Source organism: Zea mays, chromosome 8 (assembly GCF_902167145.1).
Source record: "Zea mays cultivar B73 chromosome 8, Zm-B73-REFERENCE-NAM-5.0, whole genome shotgun sequence".
Classification (NCBI taxonomy): Eukaryota; Viridiplantae; Streptophyta; class Magnoliopsida; order Poales; family Poaceae; genus Zea; species Zea mays.
Window position 1 is genome coordinate 168,764,853 of NC_050103.1, and position 17,455 is coordinate 168,782,307.

Here is a 17,455-nt window from a genome sequence, read left to right on the forward strand (position 1 = left end):
TTGCCGGATTTGTTAGTCAGAACATATGATGCATCAAACGTTTTAAATGAAAGGCTATGTTCATTTGATGCACTAGGAGTTTTCTTCTTAGGCAACTTAGCACGGGTTGGTTGCCTAGAGCTAGATGTCTCACCCTTATACATAAAAGCATGGTTAGGGCCAGAGTGAGACTTCCTAGAATGAATTCTCCTAATTTTGTCCTCGGGATAACCGGCAGGGTATAAAATGTAACCCTCGTTATCCTGAGGCATGGGAGCCTTGCCCTTAACAAAGTTGGACAATTTCTTAGGAGGGGCACTAAGTTTGACATTGCCTCCCTGTTGGAAGCCAATGCCATCCTTGATGCCAGGACGTCTCCCACTATAGAGCATACTTCTAGCAAATTTAATTTTTTCATTTTCTAAGTTATGCTCGGCAATTTTAGCATCTAATTTTGCTATATGATCATTTTGTTGTTTAATTAAAGCCATGTGATCATGTATAGCATCAATGTTAACATCTCTACATCTAGTACAAATGGTAGTATGTTCTATGGTAGATGTAGAGGGTTTGCAAGAATTAAGTTCAACAATCTTAGCACGCAATATATCATTCTTATCTCTAAGATCAGAAATTGTAATATTGCAAACATCAAAATCTTTAGCCTTAGCAGTCAATTTTTCATTTTCCTTTCTAAGGCTAACAAGAGATATGTTTAATTCTTCAATCTTAGCAAGTAAATCATCATTATCATTTCTAAGATTGGGATTTGAAACATTACAAGCAATAGAATCAACCCTATCTAACAAATTAGCATTCTCATTTTTAAGGTTGTCTATAGTCTCATGGCAAGTACTTAGCTCACTAGATAATTTTTCACATTTCTCAACTTCTAGAGCATAAGCATTTTTAACTTTAACATGTTTTTTGTTTTCCTTGATTAGGAAGTCCTCTTGGGAGTCCAAGAGATCATCCTTCTCATGGATGGCACTAATTAATTCATTTAATTTCTCTTTTTGTTGCATGTTTAAGTTGGCAAAAAGAGTACGCAAATTATCTTCCTCATCACTAGCATTATCATCACTAGAGGACTTATTTCTAGTGGATGATTTAGATTTAACCTTCTTATTTTTGCCGTCCTTTGCCATGAGGCACTTGTGGCCGACGTTGGGGAAGAGAAGTCCCTTGGTGACGGCGATGTTGGCGGCGTCCTCATCGTCGGAGGAGTCGCTAGAGCTTTCGTCGGAGTCCCACTCCCGACAAACATGGGCATCACCGCCCTTCTTCTTGTAGTACCTCTTCTTCTCCTTTCTTCTCCCCTTCTTGTCATCACCCCTGTCACTGTCACTAGAGATAGGACATTTAGCTATAAAGTGACCGGGCTTACCACATTTGTAACAAACCTTCTTGGAGTGGGGCTTGCAATCTTTCCCCCTCCTTTGTTTGAGGATTTGGCGGAAGCTCTTGATGACGAGCGCCATTTCCTCATTGTCGAGCTTGGAGGCGTCGATTGGTTGTCTACTTGATGTAGACTCCTCCTTCTTCTCCTCCGTCGCCTTAAATGCGACCGGTTGTGCTTCAGACGTGGAGGGGCCGTCAAGCTCATTGATCTTTCATGAGCCCTTAATCATAAATTCAAAGCTCACAAAATTCCCGATTACTTCCTCGGGGGTCATTAGTGTATATCTTGGATTACCACGAATTAATTGAACTTGAGTAGGGTTAAGGAAAATAAGAGATCTTAGAATAACCTTAACCACCTCGTGGTCATCCCACTTTTTGCTCCCGAGGTTGCGCACTTGGTTTACCAAGGTTTTGAGCCGGTTGTACATGTCTTGTGGCTCCTCCCCTTGGCGTAGACGGAAGCGACCGAGCTCCCCCTCGATCGTTTCCCGTTTGGTGATCTTGGTGAGTTCATCACCCTCATGTGCGGTTTTGAGCACGTCCCAAACTTCCTTGGCGCTCTTCAATCCTTGCACCTTGTTGTACTCCTCCCAAATTCCTTGCTCCTTAAAATATGGTTTACCCCTAAGACGTCGATGGTGTAGGAACAACTTCTTCAAGTGTGTAGAGAATTGTAGCTTCAACTTCAAGCTCGACATCAACATCTTGTATGGGACATAAGGTTTCCTCTGGTAACCCAACATTCTATGTATACCTCTCTGCCTCTCGTATGCGTCATTTCATGAATAATCTTGCAAATCTCAACAATGCATTCTTCATAGACTTTGAGTTGAAGGGTAGGTAACCCTTAGAGCATCCAAGTTGTCATTGTTTCTAGAATTGAAAGGATTCTCACAATATATTGTGAAGCAATAGTTGCAAGTGCAGCTCCAGTCCAAGGTTGCACTGCTGAAATGTTGCTCAAACCAAGAAAGAAATAGCCTTGTTGGATTGTGCGTAGCTGCTGTATGTGGGACACCCATAATGTTCAGGAGTATCTTAGCCTTGTTCGAGTGTGTGGCGTCGAATTCCTCGACGAGCCGCTCCAAGCCGAGTCGTTCCGAGCTCGAGTCGGCTTGCGAGTTTAGAGCTTTTTTTCCAAACCTAAAAGAGCATTTGGATCTGAAAGTCGCCTAGAGGGGGGTGAATAGGGCGAAACTGAAATTCTCAAAAATAATCACAACTACAAGCCGGGTTAGTGTTAGAAATATTATTGAGTCCGCGAGAGAGGGTGCAAAAACAAATCACAAGCAAATAAGAGGTGTGACACGCAGATTTGTTTTACCGAGGTTCGGTTCTTGCAAACCTACTCCCCGTTGAGGTGGTCACAAAGACCGGGTCTCTTTCAACCCTTTCCCTCTCTCAAACGGTCCCTCGGACTGAGTGAGCTTTCTCTTCTCAATTGCCTTGGAACACAAAGTTCCTACAAGGACCACCACAAGATTGGTGTCTCTTGTCTCAATTACAAGTGAGTTTGATCGCAATGAAGAATCAAGAAAGAAGAAAGCAATCCAAGCGCAAGAGCTCGAAAAGAACACAAGCAAATCTCTCTCTCTAAGCACTAGGGCGTTGTGTGGAATTTGGGAGAGGATTTGATCTCTTGAGTGTGTCTAAAATTGAATGTCTAGCTCTTGTAAGTGGTTGGAAGTATGAAAACTTGGATGCAATGAATGGTGGGTGGTTGGGGGTATTTATAGCCCCAACCACCAAACTAGCCGTTTGATGGGGCTGACTGTCGTATGATGCACCGGACAGTCCGGTGCACACCGGACATGTCCGGTGCGCCAGCCACGTCACCAAAGCCGTTGGGATTCGACCGTTGGAGCACTGTCTTCTGGGCCCGCCTGGATGTCCGGTGGCGCACCGGACATGTACTGTAGAGTGTCCGGTGCGCCAGCATGGGCGTGCCTGACTTCTGCGCGCGCTGGCGCGCATTTAATGCGCTGCAGGTAGCCGTTGGCGCCGAAGTATCCGTTGCTTCGTTGTCACACCGGACAGTCCGGTGTACACCGGACATGTCCGGTGAATTATAGCGGACTAGCCGTTGCGTTTTCCCGAAGCTGGCGAGTTCCAGAGCCGCTCTTCCTTGGAGCACCGGACACTGTCCGGTGTACACCGAACAGTCCGGTGAATTATAGCGGGGCGCCTCTGGATTTTCCCGAAGGTGACGAGTTTGAGTTGGAGTCCTCTGGTGCACCGGACACTGTCCGGTGATGCACCGGACACTGTCCAGTGGCACATCGGACAGTCCGGTGCGCCAGACCAGAGGTGTCTTCGGTTGTCCCTTTGCTCTTTTGTTGAACCCAATACTTGGTTTTTTATTGGCTAAGTGTGAACCTTTGGCACCTGTATAACTTATACACTAGAGCAAACTAGTTAGTCCAATTATTTGTGTTGGACAATTCAACCACCAAAATTATTTAGGAACTAGGTGTAAGCCTAATTCCCTTTTAGGATCGTGATCCATTACCACCACTAGGTGGGCTCCGACATTCTTACATCTCTAAAGCTTTGGTTTGTTTAGTAGTATCTAGATTCCTTTACAAACGTTTAAGTTATAGATTCTCTTGAAAATTATTTAGATGATGAATTATAACCATTTTATGTTTTTGTTTATAGAATAATTTTTATCTCGGATAATTTTTTCTATAAATCATATAAATAAAAATACACTTTAAAAACTATGGTTACATTTATGCACAACTGCACAAGTGATAGCCTAAAGGTAACATATTTTAACTTGACAGTACCTCCTAATGGTGGTTAGGGTTGCCATTATCTCTCTACGTCTGACTTCGGCGGTTGGTAACGTGACTCCGCCATTTATAAACCATCATACCTTTTCCCCGCCGATCATTCAATGTTGCTCATTATTTAATATATCCATATCACCCATCTTATCTAACGTTGCCCCTTGATCACCTCCTTAACCTCCGCTTGGATGTTCGTTGACAACTAGAATCCATCGTCATGAAAGACGTTGATGTAACATTTATCACTTTAGTTGTCGTCGTCACCGTACATGCTCCTTGTGTAGCATGTTATGCATGTGCGAGTGAGCACGACTACACCTACTATGTTCGATCCTGGTTGCAGGCGTAGGGCATCCACGACACGATATCACGTCCTCATTGACGATGTCCCACTATCGAATATCGAATCGGCTCGTTCGAGAGTCTACAGCGGCACCCTCCAACCATATTGCAATGTCGTCATAGTTGTCGGATGTTTGAATCAACACTTTCAACTTTATAGTATTATCTAAAATATTGGTCTATGATTTTCATAACTTAAACTTAGTTAAGTGTTTTACCAACATATATGGTGTAGTAAAAAAATAATTTAATGTTGTCATGCTAACTACACCATATATGTTGCTTGACATTATGTTCGAGAGACCAGAGTGACATAGTAGTTATTTTTAGTTTTTTAATGGCTGTGTTAAGCCATTAACTACTCGCTCTATTTTTATTCGACGTTTTATAGTTGATTTTTGTAATATTTGGCATAAATATAAAAGGTGGAGGTAGTATAAGTCTATAACCCTAGCTCTATTAATTGCTTGAACAAGTTACGTCTTATTTGAAATAAACTGAATGAACAGAATCAGATTATCAGCTGAAGAAACTCTTGAATCTGGACTATATAAAAAAACTGAGAAAAATATAAAAGGTGGAGGTAGTATAAGTCTATAACCCTAGCTCTATTAATTGCTTGAACAAGTTACGTCTTATTTGAAATAAACTGAATGAACAGAATCAGATTATCAGCTGAAGAAACTCTTGAATCCGAACTATATAAGGCCCTGTTCGTTTACATCGGATTGCACCCGGAATTATTCCGGCTAATCAAAGTTTATATAAATTATAGAAGCAATCCGGCTCGGAATCGTTCCGACCCACTAATCCGACACAAACGAATAAGGCCTAAAAAAACTGAGAAATGCTTCTATATTCGGTAATCGGTATTGTGTTTGACCCGTTGCAATTGTTTCCAGGTAATCTCGCATCAGCAAACAGCACCGGGCTCCGTTCACCGCCTTCCCTTCTCTTCTCCGGTTCCTCCCTCGCGCGTTCGCTCGCTCTCGTGGCGCAACTCGTAGACCGCCGCCGCCTCCGCTCTACGCCAGGTGCCTAGGTCTAGCTTCGTCGGTCCCTTCGCCAACGACGAGCACCCACCCGGTATGCGCACTCCTCTTCCTTTCCCGCTGTGCGAAAATGAGCACCCGAACCCTAACTTAATCTATTTGGGTATTTGTACTGGGGTCTGATATAATTAGAAGTTTATATATGTATTACGCCTACTAACTTGTATTTTTTCTGCGAAATTTATTGGCTGTACATGTGTACACCGATGTTCTTTACTGGGTATGCCCCTGGCGATATCTGCATTTGGTTTTAGGGCAAAACAGTGTGTATTTTGAACCTAGTAATCTGATGATGTCACTACCTGACTGCCTTGTATTACAGATTGCGAGATCTGACGCCAGAAGTTCAGCTAGGAGTGCATCTTGTTTACCTGTTGCTTAATCATGGACAACTCTCAGAATCAACCACCACCACCTGGTGTTGGAACATGGCCGCAGACACCTCCTAGTCACCCGCCACAATGCCATGCTGATCCACAGTCTTATCATCCACAATTTGCTGCTAGACCTGACAATGCTAGTGCCAATAATAGTGGTAGTTCAGCAAACATTGAGTCAGCTGTCCAGGAGGCTGTTCTTCACGCGCAGGTATTCATATATCTCCCAGATTATGTTCTCAGAGTTGCAGTTATGTTTAATTGATATCTGGTAGTTGTTTATGATAACCAGGACATTGAGACTCAGCAAGTCATACAGAATCAAAGGTGTGTTTTGTCTCATTTTATTATGTACTAATCATTAGCAGCTGTTTGATGGCGCTGTTGCATATTTTTCAATCAGATATGCAAACACAACAAGTGAACCTACAAAATATGGGGAAGACTTACTTTCGAACCGCCGTGACCCTAATGCATTGAAGGTAATTGATCTTGATCGTGAGTATTTTTCTTCTTATGGGGTTTCACTCCTGTCATGTGTTTTTCTGTGTGTATTTCATTATTTTAATCATTTTTATCGTGGTTTCTTAGGAGCATTTACTAAAGATGACAGCTGATCATCGTGCAGAGATGGCAAGCAAAAGGGGGAAGCCACTTCATCCAAACAATGGTCACTGTCTTTTCATGATAATGCTGTATTTACCTATTCTTAATTAGTCCCTTCATTTTCAGCTGTTCACTTGTAGAGTGTATAAGCAACTATGACGATCTTCATTTTGCATCTGTACTGAGCATTGGTCATGGAGATTAGTAATTCGGTCTCACGACTTCTGTATATTTCTGCTAACTGTAGTCATTTTAGTTATCATTTTTTTTCTGGTACACAGTCCGTAGCTATGAAGTTGTTGTTTACTTGCTAGTATTCTTCAAGTACATAACAGGGTATCTCTTTCCCAAACTGATGGTTGGATATGCTTACAGGCAACTGTGAAATTGGCAATGGCTATGGTGTACCTGGAGGCGGTGCTTATTATGCTGCAAACTTGCCAAGTCCTCAAATGAGTAGGTCACATCTCTAAATTGCCTGCTGCTTCCACTTCCAGTATTATAAATAAGGGCTAACTACCATCCTTTTTCTTCAGATAAACCTAGAGATGAAACTGATAAAGCTAAATGTGCAAACGATCTCCCTGATTTTTTAAAGCAGAGGTTAAGGGCAAGGGGAATTCTCAAAGATGAGACTACAAATAAGAATTACACGAGTACGCAGACTGTAAGTTGCTAATTTCTTTCCAAACTGAAGTGCGAAGGTGGAAGCTAAGTACTAGTAGTTGGGAGAAACTTGATCTAGTGCCAGCACAATCTTATTATTCAGCAGTAGGCAAGTATCATTACCCTGCAGTTGTGTCTGAGTGCCTGATTCAGGTCTTTGGTCGTAGTCCTTAGGTGTAGTCTTCTTCATTTGTTCCCTAGTTCTGTTCTTTACAAACTTCTGTATTTTCATTTTATTAATGGAAATGGGGTTATCCTTGGATCGAAAAGAAAAAAAAAATGCCACATGGATATGGAAATCTATCATATGAAATGATGAAAACTGTATGGTTGACTAAAAGTGCACTTACCTACATAAATAAAAAGAACACTGGGAAATTTGATGATACTGAAAAATGTTAGAAAGGATGCCTTTTGTCTTTAGCATTAGCTTGCACATATGACAAACTTGATGTGCAATTGATATTTTATCCATCACATTTTTTTGTGTTAATTAATGTGTCATTCATTTGGTGCCACTGAGTTACAGGTGGATTCTCAAGAAATCGAGAACAAATCTGCACAAGAGTTGCCTCCTGGTTGGGTGAGTTTGTGCCCAAGTACTTCCTTTCTTTTTTTTGGTTATTTTTCTGCTTTGTCACATCGTATAGTTGAAATGTTTAGCCAATAGCCAATTAGCCATTATAGGTTTTCTTGGCCAGTTCACAGTACACCAGTACAAGGGGTACCATCAACTGATAACAATTTTCTATTTGTCTTCACTTTGGTTTATAGGATAAGAGAATAATAATCACTACCATTGTCCAATCATACATAGGATGCATGCATTAATAGATTTGTCACCTAAAATACTTCCAAACCAACTCGGACGATTAATCGCAACTAATTGCGATTAATCGGACGACTTGAAAACATTAATAGATTTGTCACCAAAAATACTTCCACTTCATTATCTTTCAGTAATTTTTGAACATATAATTGGAAAAAAGTAATGTTCAGGGTGTGTGTGCTGGAGATTGTTTTCATGTTCAAAAGGATAGGTAACAGAGAAGGGATGTAGTATAGCTGCACAAGAGCTGGCTATTCTGCACTAAGGCTGACTTGTTTGGATTCAGATTGAAGTGAAGGACCCGACAACTGGAGCGCCATACTTCTACAATCAAAGCACTGGAGTGAGTCAATGGGATCGCCCTGACAGTGTTGTGAATATCATGCAACATCAAGTTTCTCCATCCTTGCCAGAGAACTGGGAGGAGGCAATTGACAAATCAACAGGTAGAACAGCCAAAACTTATAATTTATCTCATACTTGGCTTATATTCATTAGCCCTGAACTTTCAAAGGTTCCAAAAAATTGAAACGTCCAGAACTCCAGATGCAAGACGAGAAACTGGCCAGACATTAAGCTATAAATAGGAAGCTGTGTTGGACAAGACATCCTTTAGAACATTTAATAAAATTACATGAGACCTTTTCATGACCTTCATTACGTTTTTTCTTAATTGTTTGCTGATAGTGTCTAATATGTCATGTGTATTATTTTAGGCCACAAATACTATTATAACACGAAGACACAGACCACACAATGGGAACCTCCTACTTCTGTGAACACCAGTGTTAGACCTCCAGCTTCCACCAACACTGCAGTTGAGCCAGTCGCTCAAGCTGCAGATATTTGGAACTCTCAAATGCAGAGATGTTTGGGCTGTGGTGGATGGGGAGTTGGTCTTGTCCAGCCTTGGGGATACTGCAATCACTGCACAAGGTAATCTGTTTAATCTCACACATTTAAGTTGATCAAATGTTCTACTATGAAGCTTGAACTGTAATTTATTGATTTTATCCATAGTCACATAAAAAAGGACCGAAGGCATTGACCCTTGACTTGGGAACATCATCCCTGACCTGGGTACATGGGTTCATAAAAAGCAGGGTCATCTTCGACCCACCTTGTAAAAACCTCTCACAATTACGGTACCACGTTTCGTGATTCCGTTGGCCTGGGAACTTTGTGACTGATTTTGTCGATATCGAATCTCGTATAGATGACGAGTATACTTTTGAATAAATCTCTGTGATCTGACCTACATTCATGATTATGTCATTGATAGATGCTGCCAATATAACACGATCTGATCTTGCATGTTTTGTCTTCATTATGTTATGATTTATGAACCACCAAATCCAAATGTACAAACATTGAGAAACATAGCTAAACTGTTCGCTGGTAAATACTGATGGCAGGGTTCAAAATCGTCCTTTTCAACAGTACCCATCTTACACAAATAATACGATGCACGCCAGTGGTAACAATGCTCCCAAAGCTCAGGGGAATGTTTCAGCTAAGAACAGGTATATTAATACAAGCATTTTGGTTCGCTGCATGGCTGTACTTCTTCCATGTGCTCTATGTACTGCATTATGACTGGCCTCAGCTACTTAAGCAGAAAAGTGTCATTTGTTTCCTTTGCATGCAGATCAAGCTCAAAGCCACCTTTAGGGAAACCAAACAGAAAAGACCACCGCAAAAGAAATCGCCCCGAGGATGATGAACTTGACCCAATGGACCCGAGTTCTTACTCAGATGCTCCACGCGGTGGCTGGTACATGACATCTCTTTTCCTTCTCAATGATTATCCAGTTGACTTTCACAAGCTTTCATGGTGTTTGCCAGTAGTGTATTCTTATTTTAGTTTTGTGCACCCAAGAAAGAATGTATGCATAATAAATTATGTGCCCCTGTATTAATGGCGCTGCACTCTTGTTTTTCCAGGGTTGTTGGTTTGAAGGGTGTTCAACCACGAGCAGCAGATACTACCGCAGCTGTATGTTCTTTGATTTGCAAGATTTATTTTGTATTCTCCTAGTCTGTAGCTTAGTAACCGGGAACTGGGAACGTTGCCTCGATCCGGGAACCTTGTTACTAAGGTCTGCAGTGGATATTACTAACATTAAAAACTTTGTATCCTGTCATGAAGTTGTATTTTCTCTACGTAATTCGTACGGAGATGTTATATTGGGGGGGGGGGGGGGCTCAGGATTAGGTCACTTGGCCGCTAATAATGCGATTTCCCAACAAACATGAAATATAGTACTATTCATCCAGGCACCAATTTCTGATTGTTTTATACTCGGAATAACAAGGCCTCATTTTTTTATGTTTTAATTTCAGGGACCTTTGTTCCAACAAAGACCATATCCCTCACCGGGTGCTGTGTTGAGAAAAAATGCAGAGGTAGCAACCCATGGCAAGAAACGTGGTGGTATGGCTCCGATAACAAAAAGAGGAGATGGCAGCGACGGACTTGGGGAGGCAGATTAGTCTTTTGGTGAACTGAAATGTTGTGCTATCCGAATCTCCTTGGTGGTTGTCTCTGGAGCTGCTAAACTATCATTGCACGCCTGAAGAAAATCGAAAAAATATTGGCTGCCAGATCTGGAATGAGGAAACTCACTACAGTTCGCGAGTTTTTGCAGCGATTAACGCTAGTGTACTCGCTGGACCTCGAGGCTAGAGCAATGCGAGCTCACCCCGGCTTGCTGATGACACATTCACTGAGTTCACTGCGGTTTGCCGATGACATTCAATGTGCCCTTGGTGTGAATTTTATATGAAAATGAACTATAATCTGTAATTGGAAAGAGTGATTTCAATGTAAGGAATTAACTTTTGTGGGGTGATGAACCATACTAGCGATGCACTTAGCCAAACAAGAGAAATTTGGATTTGTACCATTAAAAGATTACAACTTTAGATATATAGCATTGCTATCTCACTAACATGTGTGGTCCACATGAGACATGAGTCAATAACATGTGGAGCCATTGTTATATATTTAAAGTTGCAATCTTTTAATGATATAGATTTAATTATTTCTAAAAACATTGACCATTTTGACGAAACATTTTATTGGACAAACTATCTCGATGAAACGCTACTACTCTCTTTGTTCCGGATCAAATTGTAGTCAGTTTTAGATTGTTCTAAGTTAAACCTTATAAATTTTGCCCAAGATTATAGAAAAATGTGTAACCATTTATAACATCAAACTACATTCATTAGATACATTGTATCATGTATTCTGATGGTGTATAGCAGGGCGAAGCCAGGAGATTGAGGACAAATTAGAATGTAGGGGCTGTTAGTAGATATTTTACATTATTTACATGGTGATATACTTTTCTATAAACTTGATTAATGTTAGACAAGTTTGATTTATGATAATTCTAACATGATTTAACGGTTTGGAACTGAAAGTCCACATCAGTCAATTGACTTGCAGTGAAGTAGCTTGGGCCTTGGGGACATTGGAAGATAATGACATTATTACATGCCTTGACTCTGGTTGTATCGTTCATGGTCTAGGTTAACGTGATAACAACCTTTTGAGCATGCAAACTAATAAGTTTAAAGTTTCCATTGATAACAAGGTTTAGGATGGTTTGTTTATCTCGAGATATACCAGGTAGTCCTCAATATAATTCACAAAGGATGTTTTTTTTTTAAAAGACACCAGTTTAATCAAAACCACTTCAAGAGATGTAAAGATTGTACCTACGCGGTTTATTTATAAGTAGAGGTATATGCTGATCCATAAAAAATAATAATGCTTGTTATCGCAAAAATCTCCTGGTGCGTCTATTCTGTATTTAATAAAACAGGATGAAACCTACTTGTCATCTAAAAATTATTTCACTTAGGCTAAATGAGTGTCATACACCCATGTCTCTGTAATGTTATTATGCTAGACTCTTGCCTCTGGCCGTTGAGCCACCGCCGGTCCGCCGCCGCTAGTATAACTAGGGCTGGATATCGAGCTGGCTCGATTCGACTCGGTTCGATTCGAGTTGGCTCGGTTCGATTCGAGTTGGCTCGTTATGATAACGAGTTAGCTCGACTTGACTCGTTATGATAACGAGCTGGAGAAGCTGCTCGGCTCGGCTCGTTTGGTAACTCGGTCTGACTCGATTAACTCGTGAGCCAGCTCGTTATCAAAGTTACCATAAGCCCATCCGGTTCAGAACACGGCATTGCAAGATCCAATCAACATCAACCTTCGTGCCCATCCGGTTCTTGGGCTTCCATGGAGGCGAGCCGCCGACCGACGATGTGCAATTGGGCGCCGGACAGCCGAACAGGGCGAGGGCCGAGGGCGCCGTCGGGGAAGACGGGCAGACGGCGAAGAACAGAATGGGCGCCGCGCGGAGGGCAGACGGACGGAGGTCGGAGGGCACACGCTGCACACCGGCGCGGCAGCGCTGCAGCCTGCTCTGCTCGGCTGCTCCACGGACAGCGGCGATCGGCGGCTCTAGGAGTCTAGGGTGTTGAGAAACCCTAATGAAGGGTTATGTGGGCAAATACTGAATATGCCCCTGAGGGCAATCACGTTTCTATATATAGAACATGTACCCCCTCATATGGAAGAAAGAGAAGAGAAAGAGGCCAGAGGCCCAACCATATATCGTGTCTCGTGTGTTTTCTCTGTCGTGCTTATGCGAAGGGAGACGGGTACTCTATAACTTCTTGCGCCTCTACTGCTGACGGGAGGGAAGGGATCGGATCTGGTGATCCGTGGTAACGTAGTTCTCAACACGTTATCAGCACGTTCTACCTCGACGCTGCGGCGGGCATCAGATCTGCATCAACACCATATTCGTGGAGCGGCGAGATCTAGTCGACCGCAAGACCACGACGCAGGCGCTTCTATGACATCCATCTTCTCCGCCGCGGTCGACACCTATGGCAGTCCTGCATGGCCGCGAGAGCCCGCCGCCATGCGCGGCTAATCGCGCCCATCTCAACGGCCTAAGGCCATGGTGATTGGCCAGCGCCCCCCACGCCATCAGCTACTCGCTGTATTGCGTGCCGACCCTGTGTGGCCTCCGCGCTCATGGTCGCGTTGCACTCCATACTGCTGTCATCGATCAACGAACCACATCGTCTTCGATGGCCATGGCGCTGCTGGAGCCTACTACGTCGGATTCACGCGGGACACGCTTCCGCCCCTCCTACTCGCCCTACGCTGCAGGCGACGGCACACGGGCCAAGCGCACGTCGTCGGCGCTGATCCAGCCTGCTGACTTCGCACACAGCGCTCCAAGCACCACTACGTCGTGCTGCGGGACACCGTGGGGCTGCAGGCCATCCTGGCAAGCCTCCCGTCGGTCTCGCGTTCTCCACCGTCTTTGGTACGTATACGTAATATGCTCTTTACCACAGAATAGTCTCGCATCACATGCAATGGCAGTGCTGGCATGCGGTCCGTGATTGGAGCCTAGTGCATGCAGTAATTGGACGCAGCTGCCTTTGTTTTTTTCACGGCATCCCGTGGTCCCCTCCCTCGATGGCCACGAAATTATGCATGTGTTGGTTAGAGATCCTAATTAAGTGGCTTTGAACGAGTGGTCCTAGGGGCCTGCATGCAATCTCATTCTCTCGCCTGATTAAATGCTATTAGGTGTAGCTAAAAAGAGAAAAATAGTAGCAACCAATAAACGGTTAGCATCTCATGCAAATGGCGGTTTGAGCATTTTTTCTACTTTAATTAATTATTTCCGGTCGTAAATAATTAATAGAAAAACATGTGCTTAAATATGGGAAAATACATTTTACACCTAATATGGTATGTTCATGCATTAATTTTTGTGTTTATATTTCTGCATTTATTTCCCGTAGTAAATAATTAGCAAAAAATTATTAAAATGCATGTGAAGACTATGTTGCGTATTTTCATATCGCTCTAAATATTTGTGTTGCGTTGAGCTTTTAGCCTCACGCCGAGCGATTAAATGGTATTGTGGGTACCTAGACACGTTGATGAGACTACATTATTAATCGGCTGAGCATTGGCTGCGCCCCGGCAACTCGACACATTATTTGTGTCGTACGAACTTGGCTGCGTCATGTGATTGCTATGTCACAGTCTCGTTTAATCGGACTGCTCCCGTTAAGTCGGACCGTTATCGCTGAGTCGCGTATTTTTTTGTATGCCCTGTAGGCATTGCTCGTCTGTCGTAATCATCGAGCCACAATTGTGCCTATTGCGCATGTTGCGTGGACTTGTCTTGTACCCTGACTATCGAGTCACAACTGCGCCTATTGTGTTTGTTACGAAGGCTTAGTGTTGTCGTAGCCCTGATGGTTGCACCCGCATTGACACCGGATATGCTTGAGCTTGTATTCACGTGGATTGTGGTGTGTTGTTCAAAGTCCTGAAGTCATATTATGCACAACCTTACTAAATTTTTGTTGGCTCTATATTTTATTTGATTGTGTTGTGTGGCATCATATATTTATATATATCGCCAAGTGGCCATACACAGCTGTATCAAGCTCTATAGTGCTTGGAAGTCTGGGAAATTAAATTGAAATACAATTAAACACAGATAAGTTAATTTTCTGCTCTCTCCTCATGCATAAAGTTTTACCCGAAGTAACCCGAAGATATATAATATAATGCATGAAAGCCTTTTTGGCATAGAAGACATCACAAATTGGGATTCTATTAGTAAGCAAAAGGCCTTACCAAATAATTTGAGACTATAAATCTCAGTAATACATTGCTCAACCAGATGTTAGCACATTGCTCTCTTTGTCGCTAAATGACATGAAGCAAACTATGAGATAAAAGGACATGTAATCGCTAGCAACACGAAGTTGCGAGTATACCTGAAAGGGAAATGTGCCCTTGGGCCATTTCTGAGTATTTTGGTGATTGAGTGCAAACACAAGTGCTTAAATGTGAATCTATGACCATGGATGAACAAAGTGCAAATCACAAGTAAAGGTATGTTTCTAAACCTTAGTACATTGGTTGTGTGTACTAATATACTTGTCTAAGTGTTAGAAACAGAGAGAAGAAGAAAAGAAAAGAGATTGAAAAAGCTTGGCTGTGTACAGCCAAGACTAAGTTCGGTCTGGAGCACCGGACTGTCCGGTGGTGCACCGGACAGTGTCCGGTGCGCCAGACTGACTCGGGCGAACTGGCCGCTCTCGGGAATTTGCCGACGGCGTACGGCTAAAATTCACCGGACTGTCCGGTGTGCACCGGACTGTCCGGTGAGCCAACGGTCGGCCGAGCCAACGGTCGGCCGCGGAATCTGCGCGCGACACGTGGTCTGGCCAACGGTCGGATAGTGGCACCGGACTGTCCGGTGTGCACCGGACTGTCCGGTGCGCCAGATCTGCAACGGTCGGCAACGGTCGGCTGCGCTGTTTAAGGAAATAAATCGGGCACCGGACAGTGTCCGGTGTGCACCGGACTGTCCGGTGCGCCCGACGACAGAAGGCAAAGATGGCATTCCAGATTTGTTCTCAACGGCTCCTAGCTGCCTTGGGGCTATAAAAGGGACCCCTAGGCGCATGGAGGAGAACACCAAGCATTCCTACAACATTCTTAAGCACCAAGACATCGATCTCGCGCATTCGTTTCATTGTGATAGCATATAGAGCTCTTGTGGAGTTGTGAACTCTTTGAGTTGTGTTGCGAGCTCTTGTTGCTGCTTGTGTGCGTGTTGCTCTGATCTTTTGAAGTCTTGTGTGCGTTGCTCATTCCCTCCCTTACTCCGTATTCCTTTGTGAATCTTAAGTGTAAGGGCGAGAGACTCCAAGTTGTGGAGATTCCTCGCAAACGGGATATTGAAAGGCAAAGCAAAACACCGTGGTATTCAAGTTGGTCGTTGGACCGCTTGAGAGGGGTTGATTGCAACCCTCGTCCGTTGGGACGCCACAACGTGGAGTAGGCAAGCGTTGGTCTTGGCCAAACCACGGGATAAACCACTGTGTTCTCTCTGTGTTTGATCTCTTGTGGTACTGTGTTTTGTTGAGACTCCTCTCTAGCCACTTGGCAATAATTGTGCTAACACTTAACAAGTTTTTTTGTGGCTATAAGTTTAAGTTTTACAGGATCACCTATTCACCCCCCCCTCTAGGTGCTCTCAATTGGTATCGGAGCCGTTCTCTTCAAGAAAGGGACTAACCGCCCGAAGAGATGGATCCTAAGGGGAAGGGAATCGTGATCAACGATAAGGAGAAGGAGTCCTTCGTCAACGAGCCCAAGGATGACAAGCCTACCGACTCCGGCTCGGGCCATAGACGGAAGGAAGGGAAGAAGAGGAAGACAAGGCGCATCAAGGAGATCGTCTACTACGACGACAGTGACGAATCTTCCTCTTCCCAAAAGGACAACGACGACAACGACTATGACAAACAAAAGACGGTTAACTCAAACTTTTCTTTTGATTATTCGCGCATTCCGCATAGCTCAAATTCTCATTTGCTCCCCATTCCACTTGGCAAGCCTCCTCACTTTGATGGAGAGGACTACGGATTTTGGAGTCACAAAATGCGTACTCACCTATTTTCTCTCCATCCAAGCATTTGGGAGATTGTGGAAAGTGGAATGAAATTTGATAGCTCGGATAGCCCTTCGTTTATTAATGAACAGATCCATAAAAATGCACAAGCTACTACTGTGTTGCTAGCCTCTCTGTGCAGGGACGAGTATCACAAGGTGAGCGGCTTGGACAATGCCAAGCAGATTTGGGACACCCTCAAGATCTCTCATGAGGGGAATGATGTCACCTTACTCACCAAGATGGAGTTGGTGGAGGGCGAGCTCGGACGATTCGCGATGATAAGGGGCGAGGAGCCGACACAAACATACAACCGGCTCAAGATCCTTATCAACAAAATAAGGAGCTACGGAAGCACGCGATGGACGGATCACGACGTCGTCCGCCTAATGCTAAGGTCATTTACCGTTCTTGATCCTCACTTGGTGAACAATATTCGTGAAAATCCTAGGTACATCAAGATGTCGCCCGAAGAAATTCTTGGAAAATTCGTAAGCGGGCGAATGATGATCAAGGAGGCGAGGTACGTGGACGACGCGTTGAATGGCCCAATCCATGAGCCTCAACCCATTGCTCTCAAGGCAACAAGGAGCAAGGAGGCGCTACCCAGCAAGGTGGCGCAAATTGAGGCGGCCGATCTTAATGATGAAGAGATGGCCCTCATCATCAAAAGATTCAAGACGGCACTAAAGGGTCGCAAGGGACAACCAAGCAAGATTAAGACCAAGGGAAAGCGATCATGCTTCAAATGCGGTAAGCTTGGTCATTTTATTGCTAACTGTCCCGACAATGATAGTGACCAGGAACACGGGAGCAAGAGGGAAAAGAAGAAGCATTACAAGAAGGCCAAGGGCGAGGCACATATCGGAAAGGAGTGGGATTC

The 17,455-nt window shown here is 43.6% G+C and overlaps 1 protein-coding gene across 2 annotated transcripts; it reads left to right on the plus strand.

Moving 5' to 3' along the window:
• The first annotated feature begins 5,405 nt into the window (after nucleotides 1–5,405).
• Nucleotides 5,406–11,095, plus strand: LOC100280668 (protein binding protein). 2 transcript variants are annotated; one of them, NR_176458.1, is made up of 14 exons: nucleotides 5,406–5,603; nucleotides 5,892–6,157; nucleotides 6,222–6,273; nucleotides 6,350–6,428; nucleotides 6,538–6,616; nucleotides 6,928–7,008; nucleotides 7,089–7,219; nucleotides 7,748–7,801; nucleotides 8,334–8,493; nucleotides 8,764–8,983; nucleotides 9,463–9,570; nucleotides 9,696–9,821; nucleotides 9,992–10,043; nucleotides 10,391–11,095. NR_176458.1 is itself a non-coding variant. In NM_001153587.2 (14 exons), the coding sequence occupies exons 2-14, from the start codon at nucleotides 5,954–5,956 to the stop codon at nucleotides 10,538–10,540; spliced, it is 1,479 nt and encodes a 492-aa protein (NP_001147059.2). In that variant the 5' UTR covers nucleotides 5,406–5,603; nucleotides 5,892–5,953; the 3' UTR covers nucleotides 10,541–11,095. The 2 variants fall into 2 exon arrangements, 1 of the variants encoding a protein (NP_001147059.2); NM_001153587.2 differs by having other exon boundaries at nucleotides 6,239–6,273.
• The last annotated feature ends 6,360 nt before the right edge of the window (nucleotides 11,096–17,455 follow it).